The 21,056-nt window shown below is 54.6% G+C and overlaps 4 protein-coding genes across 4 annotated transcripts; 1 reads left to right on the top strand and 3 right to left on the bottom strand.

Annotated features, from left to right (window-relative positions):
• Positions 1-792: 792 nt before the first annotated feature.
• On the bottom strand, positions 793-2,938 carry ColSpa_03332 (rhamnolipids biosynthesis 3-oxoacyl-[acyl-carrier-protein] reductase; the record flags this gene model as incomplete). Its single annotated transcript, XM_049269544.1, has 8 exons — positions 793-1,146; positions 1,221-1,372; positions 1,432-1,744; positions 1,807-1,996; positions 2,249-2,352; positions 2,408-2,548; positions 2,604-2,680; positions 2,725-2,938. The coding sequence occupies 8 exons, from the start codon at positions 2,936-2,938 to the stop codon at positions 793-795; spliced, it is 1,545 nt and encodes a 514-aa protein (XP_049125501.1).
• A 2,632-nt stretch (positions 2,939-5,570) lies between these two features.
• On the bottom strand, positions 5,571-10,440 carry ColSpa_03331 (vacuolar protein sorting-associated protein 9a; the record flags this gene model as incomplete). Its single annotated transcript, XM_049269543.1, has 2 exons — positions 5,571-10,036; positions 10,140-10,440. 2 exons carry the CDS (start codon positions 10,438-10,440, stop codon positions 5,571-5,573), a joined length of 4,767 nt encoding a protein of 1,588 aa, XP_049125500.1.
• Positions 10,441-11,082: 642 nt separating this feature from the next.
• ColSpa_03330 (GPALPP motifs-containing protein 1) lies at positions 11,083-12,147 on the top strand (the record flags this gene model as incomplete). The annotated part of the gene is made up of 1 exon (XM_049269542.1): positions 11,083-12,147. One exon carries the CDS (start codon positions 11,083-11,085, stop codon positions 12,145-12,147), a length of 1,065 nt encoding a protein of 354 aa, XP_049125499.1.
• Positions 12,148-12,569: 422 nt separating this feature from the next.
• On the bottom strand, positions 12,570-14,028 carry ColSpa_03329 (E3 ubiquitin-protein ligase RNF13; the record flags this gene model as incomplete). The annotated part of the gene is made up of 2 exons (XM_049269541.1): positions 12,570-13,704; positions 13,745-14,028. The coding sequence occupies 2 exons, from the start codon at positions 14,026-14,028 to the stop codon at positions 12,570-12,572; spliced, it is 1,419 nt and encodes a 472-aa protein (XP_049125498.1).
• Between the last annotated feature and the right edge of the window lie 7,028 nt (positions 14,029-21,056).

Raw genomic sequence — 21,056 nt, 5'->3', positions numbered from 1 at the left:
GGGTCCGCTACGATTGAGGAGCAAGATATATCTCGCCCCCCGGCCAATCATCCAATGTACGATCTCGCGACCTAGGCCACCAAGGCCACCGGGCAGCACGTATGTTGCCTGTGCCGAGACACTGTATGCTGGCCTGATGGCAGGCTGGAAATATGAATCCATATAATCGCGTAGTCCAAGGTTTGCCGTAACATGGCCCGACCTGCCTTGGAGGGTATGCGGGGGTGATCTCGTTAAGAAGCTTGAGACGGACGTATGCTGTTCGGACCATAGAAGGATATTGGAGATATGTCGAAGACAGTAGGGAGGGAAGGAATTCTTTGGCAATTTTGAACTAATCCAGCTTCGGAACTCAAGTGGGAAGCAATTACGCGGATTCGCTGAATTTCAAATAAACAGCGAATTCCTGAATGTGCTACTCATAAAAGGAAGACAGGAGTAACAAGCCGCAGATTAAAGGGACTTCGGTCCATGAATAGGGCGCCGACGGAGTCTACTATAGCTATGCCGGTCCTGCCTGGGGAAATTTAAGAGATCATCACGAAATAATCACTCGGTTTCGGGGTCGCGATGACTTTGTTTAACGTCCTCATGGAGGAAGTGAGCGCGGGATTCACTCGCATGCTATGCAATCGGGCCCAAAGCTCTGTTGTGTGCATAATGAGATAAGATAAACATATTCAGGGACAATATAGACACTGAATCGAATGCGCACAGATATGGAGTATGAACTCCCACAAAACGTTGGACTTTGCATCGTCTCGCGACACAACCGCTGTGCTTATACACCCTTCAAGGCAGCAGCTCGATGGCGTCAAAGCTAACACCAGGGCTGAGGAACTTGGAGCCGGAGCTGCCGCTGATGATGTTGATGGTGAGAACCTGCCACTCGCCTGTGCTTTGGATCCAAGCAGACTGGGGCACGGCGTAAGTCAGCTTGACGTTGTTGCCGCGGTAAGTACCAACGGTCAGCGAGCGCGTGCTGGCTTGGTTGGTGGCCGCGGGCAAGGGCGAGGCCCATGAGTTGACGTTGATAGCGGGGCGGCCGCCAATGTAGGCCTCGGTGAGACCGATACGGACCGTGTGGCCAGACGTGAGCTGGTCGGCGGTGAGCTTGAAGTAGATGATGTAGCCGTTATTAACCTCCTGAAACCTTTGTGAGCATCGAGTATAGACAGGGTATGTATCTTGGGGAAAGCCGGATGTTGGAATATGCTTACCTTCCACATGTAGCCTGGGAAGCGGTTGGTGCTGTGCGTGCCGATGATGAAGTTGCCGACGTTCCAGGTTGAGATACGGGAATCCGAAGGGTGCATGAAGGTAGGCTTCATAGGGGTATCCTCGAAATTCAAAAAGCCCTTTGGAGTGCCATCTACGTCATAGTCAGCACAAGCTTAGTGACGAAGTTTGGGAATTAGGACTTCAACACACCCCACTCGCCAATGCGCCAGATGGCGGCAGCATCCTGCGGGTCAACGCAAGTGATGGTGTTGACAGCAGTACCAGCACCGGCCTTAATAGTGACAGATGAAGTGGCAACCTCAAGCTCGTCCTTGTACACAGTCAGAGTGTAGGTACCAGGGATGACCTTGGTGATGGACCAGGCACCACCGGCGCCTGCGGTCCCCCAGTATTGCGCAACAGAGTTGGAAAGCCCAACGACGTAAGTTTTGCCGGACTTCATGTTGGCGAGACCAACGCCAGTGGCGTAGCCACGGCCCGAGGCAGGGACCCAGCCGTCAAGCTAGACACGAGGTCAGTGAACAGGCTACTGCAGATGATATCAAGAGAGGGAACGGTACGCACGCCCTTGTCGTCGAACCATGACCAGTCAGCCTTGCGAGCAAAGAGATTGGCGTTCGGATCCTCGCCCGAGGTGAAGGCCAGGACGGATGGGCCCTGAAGACCCGTACGCATTGGGTCGGTGTGGCCCATGTTGTAATAGTAGATGTCGTACAAGTCCTCGCCGCCGGGATCGGCGCGACGCAGAAGGGATCTGAAAAAGGGGCCGCCGGAAGCCTTGTATTATGTGTCAGTGTGAACGAGAGGTACGGGGGTTGTGTTGGTGGACTCATCTCATGGTTGCTTCGGATCATGAACAGACCAACACCGCTCTTCTTACGGCCGATGAAGTCGTCTGGAAACAATCAGCAAACCTTCCCAAAAGACTAGGAATTGAGTAGTATTACAGTCAATGGTTCTGCAAGCTGTTAGTTTCTGTGCGAATCGAGGCAAATGGAACACATACCGGCCGTAGTTGGAGCCCTGGTAGTGCTTGCTCTTGGTCAAGCCAGCGCCGTTGACGTTGATGTCCTGAGCTTCGATAATGCTGCTACTGCTGTCGTAGAAATCCTTTTTGGTCCATTAGCTGTCAACATGTCCGAAATCCGACGTTGTGATTACATACGCTTTCGGTCGAGCCATGGGAGAACAACCCGCCCTTGATGCGGACAATGTATCGCATGGCGGACACAGAGTCGTCTGCCTTGTTCGTAAAGAGGTAGACATTGTTGTTTCCATAGCGGACGAAGATCCAGTGCTTGAGTGTCTGTAGCTGCCATTAATATACGGTGTCTAAGGGATAGGAAAATGGGGTAGCGTACGCCGTGAACGACCGCGACCTTGATGACATTGCTGTAGCTCGCGATGCTGACCGTGCTGGTGCCGAGACCTTCATCCCCTATTAGCCATCTGACAGGGTGGTCCGAATGAACTTCAGCATACCGGACTCAACGTGACTGTTCTTGCCGCCGTAGCCATTGTACTCGACGCCCTTGAATTGGAGCGAAGAAATGTCACCGCAGCACTTGGTGACCTTGATGACCAGGTCGGCACCGCTGTCAATCACGTACTCCGAGCCGTTGTCAGTCCAGCCGAAGGCCGCAAAGACGACCGACGGCAGGAAGACGAGCGACCAGAGAAGAGAAAGGATCATCATGGTTGCTGATGCTCGTGTGTTGGCGTCCCAGGAGTAGAGAAACCGCAGCAGCAGTACCGTCTTTGTCGTGAAGGAGTGACAGAGGGACGGCGGCGTGTAGACTCTTTCTCGCGAGCCGGGGACCTGGGAGCCGTTCCATTATATTGGCATCAGAGCGACAGCCCTCCTTGTACTTGGCGCTGTCTTTCTCACCCGCTCCGCTCCACCAGAGACCGAAAGTCATCTCGAGAAAGACAGTTGCCGTCTCGGCCGATACTGTGTATGGGGTTTCTTGGGAACCCCCCCTCCCCTTCTCAAGCTTGTTCACTTCAATGGAGCGTCTGTAGAGAAATAGATTGAGGGTTGCGGTGTAAGCGGAGCCGGTGCGTACTCGAGCCGCCCTTGTCGTCCCATGGGAACCCTTCGGCGCTTGTGGCCCTATCAGGAGCTTCCTCCGTGATCCTGGTCCCACCGGTCTAATATCTGGATGCTGAACCCCGGCCGGTCTAAGATCTTCCCACCAAGTAGAAGAAGGGCAGGCGAACTCAAAGACGGTACGCTACTTTCTTCTGCTCATGCCCCCTCCTTCTCATCGCCTCCTTTTGCATGTTCGGGCCACCAAACTTCGCCCATGGGGAAGAAGGGGATCGTAGAATCATGAGGTCCGAATCGCTTGGGTAGGGCAGAAGTCCATGGGTCGGTGAGTTCGTGTGCAAGGCTCTCCAACCTATGTCGTCCATGAAATAGTCCGTTTCCGGGTGTGACGATCTCTTATGGTTAATTCGCTTGAGCCACCATCGAACGTATTGCTCATCTACACGGTCTTTCGAGTTAAGTTCTGCGCTAATAATGGAAGCTGACAGCTTGCACACCCTCGTTGACAAGCGGCCGGTCACTGGCAACCTACTTGCCGAACCGCATTCGGTAGTCTGTTCGTAAGGTCCACGCATGCACGCACGCCAGGATCAAACCCGCCGAGTGCCGACACTACTGTCAACTTCCCCGCTGATGGAAAATCTAAGGTATGCCGCTCCACTGCTACTCTTGGAGTTCTCGGATAAATGTTCTAATGGCCTTACTCTATCCGTGGGGGATTGCCATAGCCTGGTACGATGAGAACCTACAATGGGGTGCCATCGAGGCCAGTTATGGCTCTGCCGGCAAATCTGAGTGGTTTGCTTGGGCGGGTTGTTACCAAAACCATGGATCTGATCCGAGATGAGCCCACCTACCCTTAAACAGGCCTCACAAAGGAAACGAATCCTTGCTGAGCCTAGATGCTTTTCGACGAGCGCAGCGATGGGCAGGGAGAAGCACACTCGGGAGTCACTGACATATTCATTCCATAGGTTTGGCTTTCACTTCTGACTCAAGATGGTTGCGCCACGAACGTCCTGTTATTTATCTTCGCCTTTCGTGAACACACCAAGACATGCAAGCTCCTTAATCCGGTAACGTCGGCGTTTCAGGCACCAAACCCCAGTCCACCGTAGGCCCCGTAGGGCGTCCGCCCTGCAACCGTCAAGGCGAAGCAACTCATCGTAACCGCGATATTGAGTCAGTCGCTCACTCTTTTCAGTTGGTGCGCTATTTGGGCTTATCCATTGAATAGTGCTCAGGAAATGTGAAGTGAAGCAAGATAGAGATTGCGCCCACGCGTTCCAAAATGTTGGTTCTGGTCGCTAACCGAGAGCAGTATGGAGTCTTCTGGGTTAAGAATCGAGAGGCTTGCGAGATGAGTACGATTGGAACAGGATACTGAAGCCAGGGCCGAAAAGTGGCTTGAGCGCACGCCATCCCGCCCCCGATCATTCCGGTGGCCCGTCGACCTCACCGACCGGTCCCGTGTTTCCGGCAGCAAATGATGGCAGTGGGCTTTTGGCAGACAGTCTTCCGTGCATCATGGATTCGCCAGGAATCAATAGACTCATTTTCTCACGTACAAATCAACAGGTTCAGCCGACAGAGGTTGGCGACGAATGCATTTGTCGTCTAGACGGCTTGAATGATGTGTTAGTTGGCATAGTTGAAAGCTAAGACAAGCATATTCCATCTCAGCAAATGATGTAACGGCCCGAGAACCTCGCACCGCAACGCTCGGCTTGGCATCTGCACTATGACAGTATGGCCAATCTCTAAAGCAACGTCGCCGAGGAGTTCTTGGAGCTCCGAGGTGTGTTTTTAGGAAGGTGTTATCGAGGGCCTCCCAGATGCAGGTTATCATCAGGGCACAGTCGCTCCGGCAGTTATCGGCGTAGGATGTGTGCAGTCGCTACTCTCCTCAGGCTGAAACCCTATTTGCAGAGTAATAGGGCTGGCTTGTACACTTAGCCCAGGGCAGCATGGCCCTTGGTTGAATGTTAAGCTGCCTCATTTTGCATTTTCCTAAGTCGAATGGGAGACATGGTATCGGGGCAACGAAAGTGCTTGTCATGAATATGCTTCTGGTCGTGCAGCTGGATACTTTCGGTTCCATTGGTACTTCGCCATGAAAAGAGGGCACGAGAACTGCCAATCTTGAGGAGCTAACAAAAGCAACCTGACCTCCCTGTTATACATTTAAGGGCTCGCCGACATAGGACAGACAGGCTCGGATCTTTCTCATGAGTTCGTAAAATTTGTACATGCCTAATACACAGAAGATACGTCTCGTCTATCCATCAATCGGACACCTATACTCCCTCGCGTGCGTCTCCGCTCGGCTCTTTCCCTCAACGTCCGGTCGAGCCTGGTAGGCATCCAAGCAACTCTGATGATAAATGTGCCTGCAAGCCAGCACGACCAATGGACCCAGCGGTTGCTCTTGCGGTTTCGCAACCCCACCATCCGGCCCTCCCGCGCCTTCATTCGGTATTGTGCCGTCCCCCTCGGCTGGAGGCTCTGATGCCACCGGTGCCGCTTTGCCTTTCCCTTTTGAGTCCCCTGCGCTTTGAGACACATCGCTTGAGCTTCCAGCCTTGCTCTTGTCTCCTGTGATCATTGGGGATTTTCTCTCCGCCCTCTGCTCCTCGTCACGGGCTTGCTTCTCCTCCCAAGCCTCAAAAACATTGCCCGAGACGCCTGGGCCCCAGATACGGCGACCGCAAGCTTCGCATGTGGAGCCTCTAGGTCGCCAGCCACGTTGACGCAGTTCCACTGCCTGCTTGACGTTGACGAACAAACTTCGCTCGAGCAATCGATTGGACAGCCGAAGTATCGATTCCTCATAGGCGTATGCCGAGAATATCGAAGCTAGGACTGAACGCAGGTCTGCTAGATTTGGCGAAGAGGCCGCAGCTCGGGTGAGAAAAGATCGCAGGATACGGAGAAAAGATAGATTGCTTCCGGCATTGGTAAGCAGTCGGCCGCCCGCCTGAGCTCCTGCAGGACTCGAAGTCGTCGTCAGAAGGGCAGTGAAGGTGTGCTGTACCAGAGACCGCAAGAGTGCCAAGAGCTTCTCCTTGTCTAAACCTTCCAGTAAGTCGTGGTTCTCGTCTGTTGCGGTGCCAATTTGAGTACTGTCCAAGGTCTCGATAGTGGAGGAAAGTTGTCGTGTGGTCTGCACTGCCGCATCGATCAGGTTGAGCCAGAGCTCTTCATCTGGCGACAGCGTCTCCGTTGTGGACTTTGACTTTCGTTGCACACCGTTCACTTTCCTCGATGACTTGGTCTGGCCCTGGCATAGCCAGATACCCACATGGACATACTTTTGAAGTGCCCGTAGAGTCTCCTCCGCGCCGGACTGCAATTCATTCGAGTTTTTCTTTTGAGCGCCCGTCAGAATGCCTTGCAGAGCCGACTCAAGAGTACCGAGGTGCTTCACAAGTCTGTCCATAGCATCCTTGACCTGGCCCTCACGAGCCATTAACACCACTGCGGCATCAATAACCCCAGTCTCCTCCATAGCCGGAAGCAAGATATCGAGCCTGAGATTGACAGACTGAACCAACCCGATATAGTCTGAAACATGAGACGGGTCGTACTTGCACATGAGCTGTACGTAACGTTCGATGAGTACCCGATCCGGGTTCGTCGGGGATTCACCATCTCGCTTTTCGGGCTCGAGCAATGTTCTTAGGTAAAAGAACTGTAGCCCCGGCGACTCTTCTGCAGAATCGAGTACGTGCTGGTGGATATCAACTGGCTGGGCTGATAGAGCTTTCGCGGCCTCAAGAGGGCCTGTCTCAAGGAGTGCCCTGGCGTTGTTCTTGATTGCGTCTAGGACTTCTTGAACCTGGCGATGGTTCAGACCACTGTGTGGCCGCAGACAATCCCCGATGCATTCAAAGACGGCGTCCCGGTCAGCGGGGTCTTCGAAATAAGTTTGGACAAGCTTGCCATACTGTTTGTCAACCTTGTATTGCCTCTTAAGAATTCGATAGAACCCAGCCTTCTTGAACATGGGTATCAGCGTGTTCACGTCGGGCGGCTGGTATATCGACAGTAGGTATTCGGCGCTGAGTTGTGCGTCTTCGGCAAGATCCGTTCCAGGGTAGTTACATAGCCCCGTCAAGACCTTTGTGAGGGTTGACCCGGGGAACAATAAATACTGAGGAAACTTGGGAAGGTTGCGGGCGATAAACATGTCGAGATAGATTGTGTCCTCCGCAGCAAAGTCTGAGGGATTCATGATCTCCAGAAGGATGGAGACTATATATTGACGATCAACAGTGCGACCAAAGATTTGCTCTTCGGGCACGTCCCCCCTGATTCCGCCGTTGACTTGCTTATCAGGCGAGTCATTAAGGAATGAATCCTCGAAGGCCTCGTTGACGGCGCTCAGGAAGCTCGGGGCATCGAATTTTAGAATCAGTCTGAGATACGGGAAGGACGGTTCGGTGTGCTGGTCTGGCCGTGTGAGGAACCGGCGGTCGCTGCCCTTGGGCCATGTGATGCTATTGCCTGAAAAGAGAAACCAGTATATCTCAGCTTTAGCTTTCGACGCAACTGCATCATCCATGACTTCGCCAGTAGGGTATACTCTGCCAGTCAAGGTGTAGGAAAGGTAAGGGAACATCTTCAAGGCGTTCACGCCATATATCTCGTCATCCATGTTCCCGGAAGACATGTAGTCGCCATTGCTCATGAGAGGTACCAGCAAGGTTAGCAAGTCGATCAGTGGCGTAATATAGTCGTCCAGTGCCTGATTCCAGACGTAGATCAGCGCATCGTAAAGGCCATGCTGCTTGCACAAAAGCGTAATCTGGTCCAAGTCCAAGGTCATGGTGTCCATGTGGACAATCAGTTCCTCGAGACGACTCTCCCATCCCTTGGTAACGTAGTGTGTTACCGTGGCTTTGACAACGGCTGGAGGCACGACTGTGATTTGTTTCTCGAGAATGTAAGGCTCCATGGTTTCGAGGAAGATGCCCTCTACACCGGCGTCTTCGTACCACTCGTACATCTCTTCAAAAAGGAAATCAATATCGCCAACGCTGTAGGATGCAGTAAAACAAGTCTCGGCCAGTTCACGCAGATGAGCGTCGTCGGCAGCAGACCTGTCTTTCTGTCGCTGCGTGAAAGCGTACTTGAGTGATGCTCTCATGATTTCCATAAGCTTGTCACACACCATTGAATGCCGTAATCCGGTATCTTCAGGCAAGCCGATGGTAAGCTTATCAGCGTCGCCTGTGTAGTACGATGTTCCGAGCTGTATGGCTCCGACGTAATCACCGTTCTCCATAAGAGCAATGATCCGATCGGCCCAATTTGACAATGATCCAATCGAAACATCGTTGAACCCGAGGAGAAAGATTTTGCCCTTATAGGTCTTGAAGCTCATGTAAAACGCATCGGCCACGACACCGTGCATAGAAGTATCGTCCTCGTCCAGCTGCTCCACCAGGTTGTGCAGCTGTTTCGAGAAGAGATCGGCGTGGTAGATGAATTTGTTCATCAGATCAAACCCCTCTGTCATGCGCATGGTTCGATCTTCAAGCACGATCAAGCGCTGTGTGATAGTCAGCACGGTGAGCACCGAGCGGCTGAGCCACTGGACCGCGACTATGGCCTCTTCGCACTTCCATCTACTTCGCGACTTGAATTTGAGTGTTGGAGGCTTGTCCTTGTTCTCGGCCGGTATCTCGTCGACGTCGAGAACAGTCAAGACATTGGACCAGCAGTACACCAGTTTGACTTTGGAAATGTCGCTTCCCGTGACAGGATCTGGGACCTTGAGCTTGACCGCGGGAAACCACGCCAAGCAGCCGGTCATCGCGCTGTGGTGCGCAACGTCCTTCGGTCTGGCCGACTTGTGCTGGGTTTGAGCTACGGGTGTCGTAGATACGATGACCAATAGGTAAGGGGTCAGCATCGCCGTAAGACCCATGGTGTCAGTCGCGCGTTCCATGTTACCAAGAGGCAAAGGGCTGAATGCCAGGACGGTGCTGGGCTTGAGAGGCTTGCCAGTTGGAGGAGCTGCATTTGGATATCTTCCAAGTATCCTAGTGGTCTTCACAGTCCGGCCCAGAGATCCCGTTCCTCTCGTTGCCAGGTGTGAGAATGCCATGCCGCGGTCATCCGCCGACACAAGCGCCGTGTGCCTTGTCCCGAGAAACCCGAGATGGGTAACTGCGACGCCGGGAAGGTGACCGTCCATGGTCCGGTTCACGAGTTGCGCCTGATCTAGATGTGGTATGTGCAAGAACGGCCTTGATGCACGGTTCGTCTCCCAGGTGAAGATACTTCCGTTTGCATGGCCGCCAGCGATCGTGGTGTGATCTGCCGAAACCGCTATCGCCGTAATAGCGCCGCATTCAACCGCCTTGGTTCCAGGCCCAATAATGGTCTTCAAGATCTGGTTGTAATCAAACATTAATATTATACCTTTGCTAGTCCCCAGCACAATTGAAGCGGAGACAGCAATACAGGTAGGTGTTCCAAAGTTGCGCTTGCCAGCCTCTGAGAAGGCCTGGCCGTTGAGCTTCTTCAACCTCGTCCATCGTACGACTTCCCATGGCGGGGAGGGTGTGTCGGTGTCGTCACGGTCGAGCAGGCCCGAGCTGAGGGACGCGGAGCGGCTGTGGCCAGTGAGGAAGGCAGGAGAGGAGGACCGCGGGCTATGAATGAAGCTAGAAGAGGAGATGCGGGACTGAAAGCGGCGGTCGAAGGGTCGAAATGAGGGGGTGGGACTGCTGAGACCTGGTCGGGAGGCCACTGATGGGAGGACACTGCTGCTCGGAGAGGAGATCACGGAGCCCTGGGCCTTAGGTTAGCTCATGCATTCTTGTGTTGGGGGTTTTACTCGCCTGTATGGAGGGGGAATCATCAGGCCCCGACATCAGGGAATCGATCGGACTCCCAGCCCGCTTCGGGGCTGCATCGACCGAGCCTTCCTCAGAGACATCGTCAGCGTGCTCGCGCAAGATCTCGCGATATCGATTGGGAACAGCGCCATTCTCGATTGCTGGTGGTGTGCTGCTGGTTGTCTGGACATCATCATCCAAGAGGCCGGCGATGCCATCTTCCTCCGTCTCGGCTTTTACGGTCTCTTCATCACTGAAAGCTGGTATGTCCACGGAGGACCTGTCGTCTTGATCTGCCATTGTGTCTCCAGGTCCATCATCTCTCTCCGTCAATGGTGGGGTCATCAATGGCGGTTCATCAGGCACATGGCTTGCGGTCGCAGTCAGGTCAAAGAGTTTCGTTTTGGGTTCGGAAGCTTCGATGTATGCTTTCGGCAGGGAGGTTTCGTAGGAAGGACTCCTTGGACGGAGGATGCAAGTTGGAAATGCAGAAGCTTCATGAAAATGTGAAGTTCCCCTTGGTGGTGCGCTCCTGCTTCTGGAGCTCCTATCAGATGGAGGTTAGCTGCAACATTAACCGTCGTTCAGTTGCAATCTGCAAGAGCGCATTACGCAGCTTGGACACACACAGCCCACGCCAACCGGGCACCTTGCAGTTCCAGGTTCCAGGTTCCAGCCACCCAGAGCTCAGGCACGGACCGGGGTTTCTCCGGCGGGCCGCAGCAACGCTACAATGTACATGATCGTCGCAAACATACAAGCACTAGTGGACCTCGAGAACTTATATCACAGGTTCACGCTTTCTACCTTAGTGTCTTGCACCCACAGCTACACCCCACATACATGTGCATCACGCCAACCCCAGGTCTTACAACGATAACGCGACGTGGTCCTGAGTAACGTGCTTTCTTTCCAACCTCTCAAAGACGGCAAGCCTTCATCATGTCTTCAATTGGTCCTCAACTGCCACCACATCTCACAAAGAGAAAGCGCACACCCGATGATGAAGGCGCAGACTCACCACCGCCAAAGCATACACGCAACAACGATGAGATTGACCTAGAAGATGACTCCGATGATGATGGTTTCGGTCCCAGTGCCCCTGGCGCATCAGCCTCGAAGACATCTCTATCATCGAAACCCTCCATGGGCCCAATGCTCCCCCCCTCCAACCCAACAAACACAAGCGAGATCCCTCTCGACAACTCCGACTCTGAGGATGGCTATGGATCCTCCGCACCTCGCGTCGCATCAACAGCAGAAGCTCCCAAAACCAAGCCCTCGATAGGCCCAACACCTCCACCCAAACAAACCATAGGCCCCGCCATGCCCCCTCCAGACCACCACCCAGGTGCCGACGACGACGACGGCAACGACTCCTCCTCAGATTCCGATGACGACTACGGCCCCGCCCTTCCGTCTTCAACAATATCCGCTCAACGAGCCCAAGCTGCGGCGGCCGCGGCAGCAGCCCAAGCCTCCGTAGGTCCCGTGGCGCCTCAGCGAGACGACTGGATGCTTGCACCCCCGACACAATCAGGCTATCACGAACGTGACCCGACAAAGCTCAAGAACCGCAAGTTCGCGAGCGGCAAGTCTTCTGCCGCTGCGGCCGGGGGCGGGGGCATCAGCAGCATATGGACCGAGACCCCAGAGCAGAAGCGCAAGCGTCTTGAGGACGCCGTCCTCGGTCGCGGAGATTCGACCGCGGCGGCGGGCCCGCAGCAGCCGCGCCGTACAAAGGAGGAGGAGGAGCGCGACAGGCGCATCAGCGAGAACATTGCGACCGCACGTGGTCGGAGCATGTACGAAGAGCATCAGCAAAATAAGAAAGGAGGCACAAAGCCTGGCAAGGACGAAGAGGAGGAAGACGACCCCAGCAAGAGGGCCTTTGATAGGGAGAAGGATATGTCGTTGGGAGGCAAGATTGGGACGGCGCAGAGAAGGGAGCTGCTTAACCGGGCAAAAGACTTTGGTGGTCGTTTTCAGAAAGGTTCGTACCTTTGATAGAGTCTACGAGTCATATCACCGTCCAAATACATAGAAAGCTTTGTGAATACTGTAAATTGTCATTATTCCGTGACGATTGATGCCTATGTCGCCGCAACTCCGCCGCTCATCTTATAATTCGAGAGAAACCAAACCAAACCAAACCAAGCCAGGCCACCTACCTTATGCGATAACACAATTCCTTCTCTGCCGCATCGCAGTAGAATCGTCCCCCGTCCCCTTTTGTTCCATGTGGCCTAATCATCCTCCAGACGGGTGTATGTAAGTGTGGGTATGAAAAGTGGCGTCGTGTTGCATATATAATGCAGCCAAGATCGCAGATCTATGTTGAAATCTGCAAATTGGTCTCTGGGGTATGATGTACACGAGTAGCACAACAGTAAAAAACAAGATCGAAATTATGGCAGTCAAGAATGCAGTTACCGTGCCGCTGTAGTGGGGGTGGCCTGTGCAGTGTGCGTACCAGCCTCAAGCTGAGAGGGCGTGACATTGGTACCAGATGCAGTCGGGCTGGCAGGCTGCTGGTTGTCACCACGTCGGAGAGGGTTACGGAAGGCGGGCAGTCTGATGTTGGCCAGTAGACCGCGAGACTCGTGGTTCTCCGCAACAGGCGGAGAGGCCTGTGAGGCATTCTGGGTAGAAGAAGCAGGCGTGGCCTGCTGACGGGCGCGGCGGCGGCGGTCGACACGGTTAGCCGCCCGGTTGCCTCTATTGCGTCCAAAAACCAAGTTATTGCCACCCAGGTTGTACCAAGCGGCCGGAGGGGCGTTGGGCATGTTGGCACGGGATGCCGTGCGGCCCATGTCGCCGGTGGCGTTCGGGTCACCATCACCAGGGGTTGGGCGAGGCTTCGGGGTGTAGTAATCTGCCTTGCAGAGAGGGCAGCAAGCTCTGCGGCTGGTGAGCCACGGGTCGACGCAGACAGCATGGAAGGCGTGACCACAAGTCAGTCCGCGGATATCGTCATCGTCCTCCAGGGTGTCGATGCAGATAGCACAGGTATCGCCGCTGGTTGCCATCAACTCAGGGGGAACAGCGGCGTTGATATGCTCGTCGTCTTCCTCATCGTCATCATCGCTGTTGACGCGTTGAAGATGAGTCGCAGAAGTAGGGGTGGTTTGCGAGGGGTCGGCATTGCCAGTTGTAGTGGAAGTGTTGCCATCCTTCTTGGAGGCATCTTCGATGCTCTTTTCCGAGACAAGGGGCTTGTTGCCGGTACCAGTAGCAGGACGATCTTCTGTAGACTCACGTTCCTTTGAAGGCAGCTCGGGGACGATACCGTCGGCAGACCGAACGCTGTTTGCACGACTCGGCGGAGCGGAGACGCCTCCAGCAGTGGGCAGGCCTTCTCTCGCACGTTCACCGACCCATGTCTTGTACTTGGTCATGGGGAACTTGTCGTTGACCTCGTCCATCGTCATCAGCTTCTTCTCGCGGCGACGGCGATGCGGGCGCGGCATGTTCTCGAGGTTGATGGGCTCTCCATCTTCGTTAAGACGCATGGCGCGATTGCGGGCATTGTACCGGAAGCAGTACTTGACACCAACGATGATCCTGATGGAGAGTTAGATGTTTCGTGACATGACACACGCACACGAGTACAGAATTGGAGAAGTAGGCTGACCATAGGTTGGTAAAGACGACTCCGAAACCCAAGGCAACGAAGAACAGCAACGGCGAACTCGAATTACCACCACCGCCTCCTCCTCCACCTCCACCTGAGCTGCCGGTCGGCGATGGGTTGTCGGTAGTCGTCGCAGTCGGAGATGGGGTGTCGCCGAGAGTCGACGATGGTGCGGCCGTTGATGAAGGGGGCTCCGAGACCTGACGCACCACGAAGCGGGAAACCTCGACCAGGACCTGATCAATGACGGCCATTTTGACGACTGGCTATATGGTCCAAACCCGGGTCCAAATCCAAGTAGTCAAAAGGGAGCAAAAAAAAAGTCGAACACCAACGGTGGGTGATGCCGAAGAATTAGCTCACGGTCGGTGGAAAGTCGAGATCATGGAGGAACGAGTTGGGTATCGTAAGGGACGAAGGTTCGCCTTGACTTGAAACCGGGAAGCCGAAAACAGCGTTTCTGGACGGAAATGGTCGACCTGAACCCCCGGTCGCATGCGGCCTAGGATGGACACAGAGTCGCTGATAACTGAAGAATCCCTCTCCAAGAGGTTGCGATGGTGCAGTATGCGTCGTGGTTCCAATCCTACTCTAAGCCTGAAAGGCGTCGTGGGTAGAGGGGGATTGAAATGGAAGGAAAATCACGACAAGACGTCGGATGGGGGGTTGGTGGAAGGTTGACAAAAGCAGGCAAGAGAGTGCGGAGTGAGGGAAAGTGCAGGTGGAGTGGGATAAGTATGGAACAGTACGTGGAACTCTGACGGACAGGACAGCGACACAGCCCGGTCAACGCAAAAGTGGGTACCGAGACAGCGGGCGGGTAAGTGCGAAGGAGGAGGGCACTGAGCAGGAGGAACCCAGTCACCGACCCCAGCCCAGACACCCAAACCAGCAAGTACAGAATGGAAGGAGCGGCCAGCAACCCGCAGAGTCAGCGACGACGCAAGTACCTACGGGTGCAACCACCACCAGACAGACGGCACTACAATGTGGGAAAGACGGGGAAGGACGATGGAACGGAGCGACGGGCTGCAAGATGCAGTGGGATTGGACAGGGTCGAATACTCGAGACCGGATGCAAGGAGGTGGAGGGAGGGAAGAGTGGAGACTCACCCCCCGGGGTGAAGGGGCGGGTGCCAAAGGTGTTGGCTGCACTCACACTGTGCCGCTGCGATACCTCAGACAGTTCACATTGTGTGGGATTTCCAATCTACTTTACCTTACATAGGTATGTCGGTGCACACACCTCATTCAAGCTCTGAGTGCACCAAGAAAGGGGGAGTGTGGCATGGAGACGCGACACAGGTGTGTGTGTGTGTGTGTGTGTGCACTCTCGCCTGTTCCAGTGGGCTGGACAATGTGAGGCCAGATGCCTTGCCATAACACACCTTCCGTTCCATGCCAACTATCTGTACAGGGCCTAGGCAACTGAGTGTCCAAGGCATCCCGTCGCTGACTGACATCGACATCTCTTGGGAGTCTGAGCGAGCAATCAAGGGGCATGGACTCAAGCCCTCTCTGTCACCTCACTTCGTTTTCCAGTCGCCAGGGTGGACGGTCTAATCCCCTTTGGGTAAAATGGCAGCACACTAGGGACAGTGTGAGTGGTGGGACCGAACACTCAGACAAGCCACCATCCCATCTTTGGACTAACTCCATTACTGGTTTAAGTGTTCACATAGCAAGTGGGTTGCTTGGTTGCTACCTATCACTGAGGCGCAAAAGGTGCTACGGAGTCTTGGCTGGGGAACCAGCAAAATAGAGAGGCGGGGAGAATGAAAGAGCACCCAACGGTTCAGATAACTAAAGATGAGCCCCCTTGTCTTCAAGGTGCGTAATGAGAAAGTATTCGGAACTGAGTACACATGTGCATTTCTATACGGGGTCCATACCTACATGGCTTGGATCGAGAGTTTGCAAGTGTCCTCGAGCTCGTCCAACAGTCAGTCCCATACGAGGACCACATGCACCCAAGTGCTTGGCTGAGCCAGAGGGCTGGAGTGTGGTCTGTGATCTGCCCACGCTGTGGTGTTTGATGTTGTAGTGCTAGTCCATCTCAGCTTTCTCTCGATAGCATCCAAGCTCTGCCGTGACTGTCCCGTATTGGACAATCCGGCTCTCTGATATCCCTCGACTGGCCTGTTTGTTGTTTGCCGTCGTCATTCCACCCCCGGGAGACTGATACGACCAACCGCAACCCTGTTGGCTGCTGTTACCCTTTTCCTTGGAGGAAATCTCTCGTATGGGATCAAGGGGCACAGATGATGCTGATCTGATACGCAGGTAGAATATACTACTGGCAACAAGCCGGCAAGGGCCGCCGGGAAGAAGACACCGCGTGCCCTCGCCTCAAGGGGCCTGAAATTCCGAATAGATGTCTACACAGTCTGCATTAGCAACATCGAGGCCAGCACCGGCCGAGCCTGCCATGTGCTTCTCAGGGGTCTTTTCCCAGCTAATAACACGAACGCTTAAGGTATCAGTGCTCTGGATCCGCCAGCTTTCCCGCTCACGGTTTGAATTCGGACAACTTTTCCGCTTCCTCGGGGCCAGGGCCAAGTCCCCAGTGTTAAAAGACTACAGCACGGGCAACCGAACAAATGCCGGTCTAAGATATCAGGATCGAACCTCCTTTGTTTGTCCGTTTGTCCGTGTATCCTTCCCCTTCCAGCCACAGGCTGCACCACTGGGACGAGACGCAAAGCCGCCGCCGTCAGCTCAACTTTCGAGGTGCATCGTCACTGCCAGCCGCAACCCCGGTGCCCCAGTCCGATCCGTTGGTGATCCCCCAAAGAAAGCAGGGGGGAAGTGGGTTTGCGGCGCCCGCCCGGGTGGGAAGATGGCAAGGCCGCGACACCATGCACTTGCAGCAGCAGCAGTCCCGCAAAGAAAGAAACGAAGAAGCAAGCACCGAGCGGCCTGACGCCTGAAGCTAGGTACTCCGACATGGGTGGCGCACGACGGCTTCGTTGTCTTGTCTTTTTCGTCAACTCCTGGCCCGGGTCCAACTCGACCGCGGAGTGTGGGAATTTTGTTACCTTGTCAAACCCACACATTCTAGAATACGACAGTACGGCGGCCCTTGGGCTTGGATGACAATGGACTCGGGCCCGTGAACAACGGCAGGTGCCATTTGCAAATCGTGCGCTGCAGCCAGCGCGACCCACGAAATCCATTCAGCCACGGTTCTGCAAGGGTTGCAAAACCTACACCCTGTGCAATTACGCGTTTCTTGCTTTTCCCAGCGGTGGCACTTTGGTTTAATTCTTGCATCCCGGTCACCACGAGCTGATTTCCAACTTTACCTTGTGGGTTTCCTCTGTGTAAGATAGCCTCCTGGTAAACTGACGGATGCACTCCCGAGTCAAGCCAACGTTAAACAAGCCTTGAGTTTGTGCAACCTTGGGAGGCGCACCAGGTTGTGCCTTGCAGGCCAAGGAACCCGAGCAAGCCATCAACATGTCGGTTCTATCTCTGGTCGGTATCGCGCCAACGACTTGACACTAGGCTGCCCCGGCCCGGCCAACAACAAAACAAAAAAACAAAAAAAGAAGAAGAAAGGAACATCTTGGCTTGTCCTAAGTTTTCACCCTCCTCACCCAACCCATTAGCATACGGCGGCCGTCTTCCCGCTGTAACAAAAACGAAGCATAGCACGCACATATCCGCTCAATACGAAGTAGAAGCAAGTATTCGGCCGACTTGGACGGAATACGACGTGCAAGTCACGCCTCGTCTGGACTGCGTCTCAACGTCTCAGACATGATCAATAATAGATCCCGCATCTCAGCGCTTTGCTGCGCTGCGCTTCGACAAAGCGGTCAGTCTGAAGCTGGGCAGCAGCAATCAGTAGCTATGAACCACACACCTCTGATGACGAAAAAACCAGCGTGTGGGCAGCCGTTGCGGCCACTCATAGTTCAGATGTACTTTCGGAACGCTGGGGCCGACGACTAATCGATTTCACCTTATCTTTTGCGATGTTTCAGCTCACAGACAAAGACGACGCTTTTTTGCCACAGTGACTTCTTCAGCAGAGGGTGGACTTGAACCAAGCGTCCGTCAGTGCTACTGATTATTTGTCTACCCGAATTGACTTGTCGGGCCCAAACGTCAACATTCCAAAAACGCGCAATTTGCGGCCCTTTGGAGCGGCGTCTGTCCGGTTCGTTGTCAGTGCCATTCCACTCAGCCCAAGCGGTGCGTCGCTGTCGGTGTGCCCCCCAGGTCGACATGTCAGACACGAAAAGCGCAATAGCGCTGCGTTGGCGACACTGCACATGCATGTCTCGAATGTCTAATCAGATGCCAGGCCACGAATACTTTAAAATGTCCCCCTTCTTGTGACACCGCTTTGTCGAGTTCCGTCTCATAAGCCTTTCAAGCCCCCTGGAAACGCTCAGACGCTTTCTTCGCAAAGCTTGGCCTTCTTGGGGACCACAGCTGTGCCTGGGGGTACCCATTCAACGCTTTTGCGAACCACAAGCGTATTCTCCTCTCACCATATGCAACGGCTGGAGTGATGAGCTGGCCGTGGTAGGCCACATACTTGTTTCTCGACGGATGGAAGGAATAGTAAAGATGCAGCAGAGCTGCTGTCCGAATGGCACGATGACCTTTGGTGTGTGAAGGAGCCGCTTGATCCATGGCTAACAGAACGACAGTGTGAGAAAATAGTCTTTCTACGGTGCGTCTGGGGATTCCATAGCCGAATGCCCAGGGAGGCTGCTTCGACTGATGACGCTGACCTAAGGTGAGTGCCGTCAACTCCGGACACACCACCACTTATCCCCGCCGTTGATGACGGCAACGAGAACGGTTTGGCTCCCGTTGGCTTGGCCATAACGTTCCTCGCTATGTATCTCTAAGCCATGATTCACAACAGCGGACCCAGCTCTTCGCCTCCACGGAAGTCTTCAATGTTTGTTCTTTTCGCCGTCCATTCACATGGTAGCTACACGCCAATCCGATACGCGCTCACTCATCGAGTGTATGTGTGCGCCCTGTCACCGTAAGCCAGCAGGATGGAACGGCCCACTGGGGAAAATCCGACACACCAGCTTCGAGAACCCTCGGATGGCTGGGATAACTCAGAAGGTCCCTGGGTACAACTGGGATCATGCCATCATCGTCTGCCCTGCGACAAACGTTCTCGATCAGCGTCCGGTGGACCCTTGAAGCCCCCGACGGGCCATTTGATTTCCCTCGCCGTCGTCGGAGCAGGTTGATTGGATTGATGTGGCTGGCAGCAACCACACCACAACCATCCATCCGGGACTCGCGGACCTCATCGTCGACTTCTCTCCGGAGCCGCACATTTGCGCCTTCGAACACCTGACCATTTCACCATCCCGTATTCCAGAGGGATTTGGAAACATTGTTTGCCCCCGGGTCCCTACTAGCATTACTAACAGCGAATGACACGAGCTGCCTTGCAACCCGGCGTCGTGATGTCAGGCGCACGAGTCTTGTCGAGGCCAATTGCTTGATTTCATCGCACGAGAATGGCAATACAGGCATCATGTGTATTCTTGCTTGTCTTTGCCCGGCTTACAACTGGCGCAGGGCTGTGCAGACGAACTATCGAATGTTGAGAGAAGGACCCCAATTCCAAATTGCAAACCACGACTCCCACTCGTCAATCGCACATCTTGGCTGCTACCAACTGCCGACCGCCGGCATCCAATTGATACGGTGTTCAGTTGCCTCCCACCACTGCTACCTACACTCTTCTTTGACGCCATGAAGATCGACTCGGAAGGTAAGCGACCTGTCAGCACCAGCCGTGCGTGGGTTAGGTGGGGGATCCAACCGCGTCCGAAACAAAATACAGGCCCGAAGACGCCCCCCGTTGTATGAGAATCTGGAGTTCACGAGGCCCTTTTCGCGAATCGTAGCACGAAGCGATGTGGACGCGTTCCACTGGGCCAGCGTCCATTGGTCCGTTCACAGAAGTGGATGAGATCATTGTATGGAACCAACATGGCTCTCTGTCAATCGCGCTTGGCTCTACCATTCACCAACCTTGCCTGGTGCTGTCGATCCTCAACGCCGCGCCATCCGGGGGACGGCCTGGACTTTGTTCGGCTACTATAGGTAGGTAGTACTATGTACAAACATCCTAGCCCACTGCGATAACGGCGACACGATGCCACGGCAGCATGAGAAACGCCGGCGGAGGTCCAAGTGCTAAACCCGGTCAGCCAGACGTTTTGCCCCGCGTCGCCCGTCAACATAATCGATGCTGTCATAGGACCCCCTTTTTTCTTTCCTCTAGATTCTCAATATTGCAACAAACTCTGAAGGGGTTCCAAGCCTTTGAAGGTCACCAGGCAGGATTCCGTGTGGAATGTGTGCGATGGATACTACTGTTGGCAGTGGGGAGGGGTAGATCGTGAGCAAACACGAAAGCCCCCAAGCCCCCCAGCCTCGGGCCAAGAGAGGCTGGGCATGCGACAAGGAAGTAACCCCGAATATCGTGACGCGGCCTCTGCATTTGGACCCTGGGCATCTCCTCACTTCCACACCGGACCTGGTACCCAGCTTGCAGCAGAATCCGCGGGGCCCTCTGCGTCTTTTCCGCCTGGGACGGTCTCTGGGGAGAAGCAGGAGGGCAATGTGGTAAGGTAAGGAAACCGCGCTATGGGGGCTCACATGCAGCAGCAACGCGAGACCGCGTGCGGAGCATTGTCCGCCTCGGTCTCCCTCGCTTCAACTGACAGCGAGAAGGGGGCACCGGGGGGCACTTGCGCGATATTCCGCTCTCATGCCTAGATGATATCTGGAAAGGGGGTTCCCTGGAATTGAAAGACGAACTCGACGTTAATTTGGTTAGCCTTTTCTTTTGGGCTCGCCGCGCTCTTCAGAGGCTTACGCTAGTGTGTGTGTGGCTGATCCATCGTTTCAACTGCGGCCACCAAGCTTTCTTGCTGTTAAACTGAAGAAGCTTAACACGACATTTTTTATGTTTTGCATCTGTACCTATCTGTCCGCGGGACTGCCCCTTGCTGCGATGACCTTACTCGTGGCATCTCGCCCGAGTCAAGCGGTGCGAGTGGCCTGGGCTGGAACCTCCGGCGACGGGGGGCGTTGTCGGGGCGTGGTCAGGACGCCGCCTTCCCAGGTGGACAGCACACTCTCTACCTTCGGCGACCCCCCGGCCCCGGCACGGACAACCGCCGAACGGGAGACGGCCCTTCCGAAATCCTGACCATTCCAGTGTGTGCTTTAGGGTGTTGGCAATACAGCTAACCTTTTCCGCAACACAGCCTATAATATACCC

The sequence above is a fragment of the Colletotrichum spaethianum genome (genome assembly GCF_022836535.1).
Source record: "Colletotrichum spaethianum MAFF 239500 DNA, contig06, whole genome shotgun sequence".
NCBI lineage: Eukaryota > Fungi > Ascomycota > Sordariomycetes > Glomerellales > Glomerellaceae > Colletotrichum > Colletotrichum spaethianum.
This window is presented reverse-complemented; position numbering and strand designations above follow the sequence as displayed.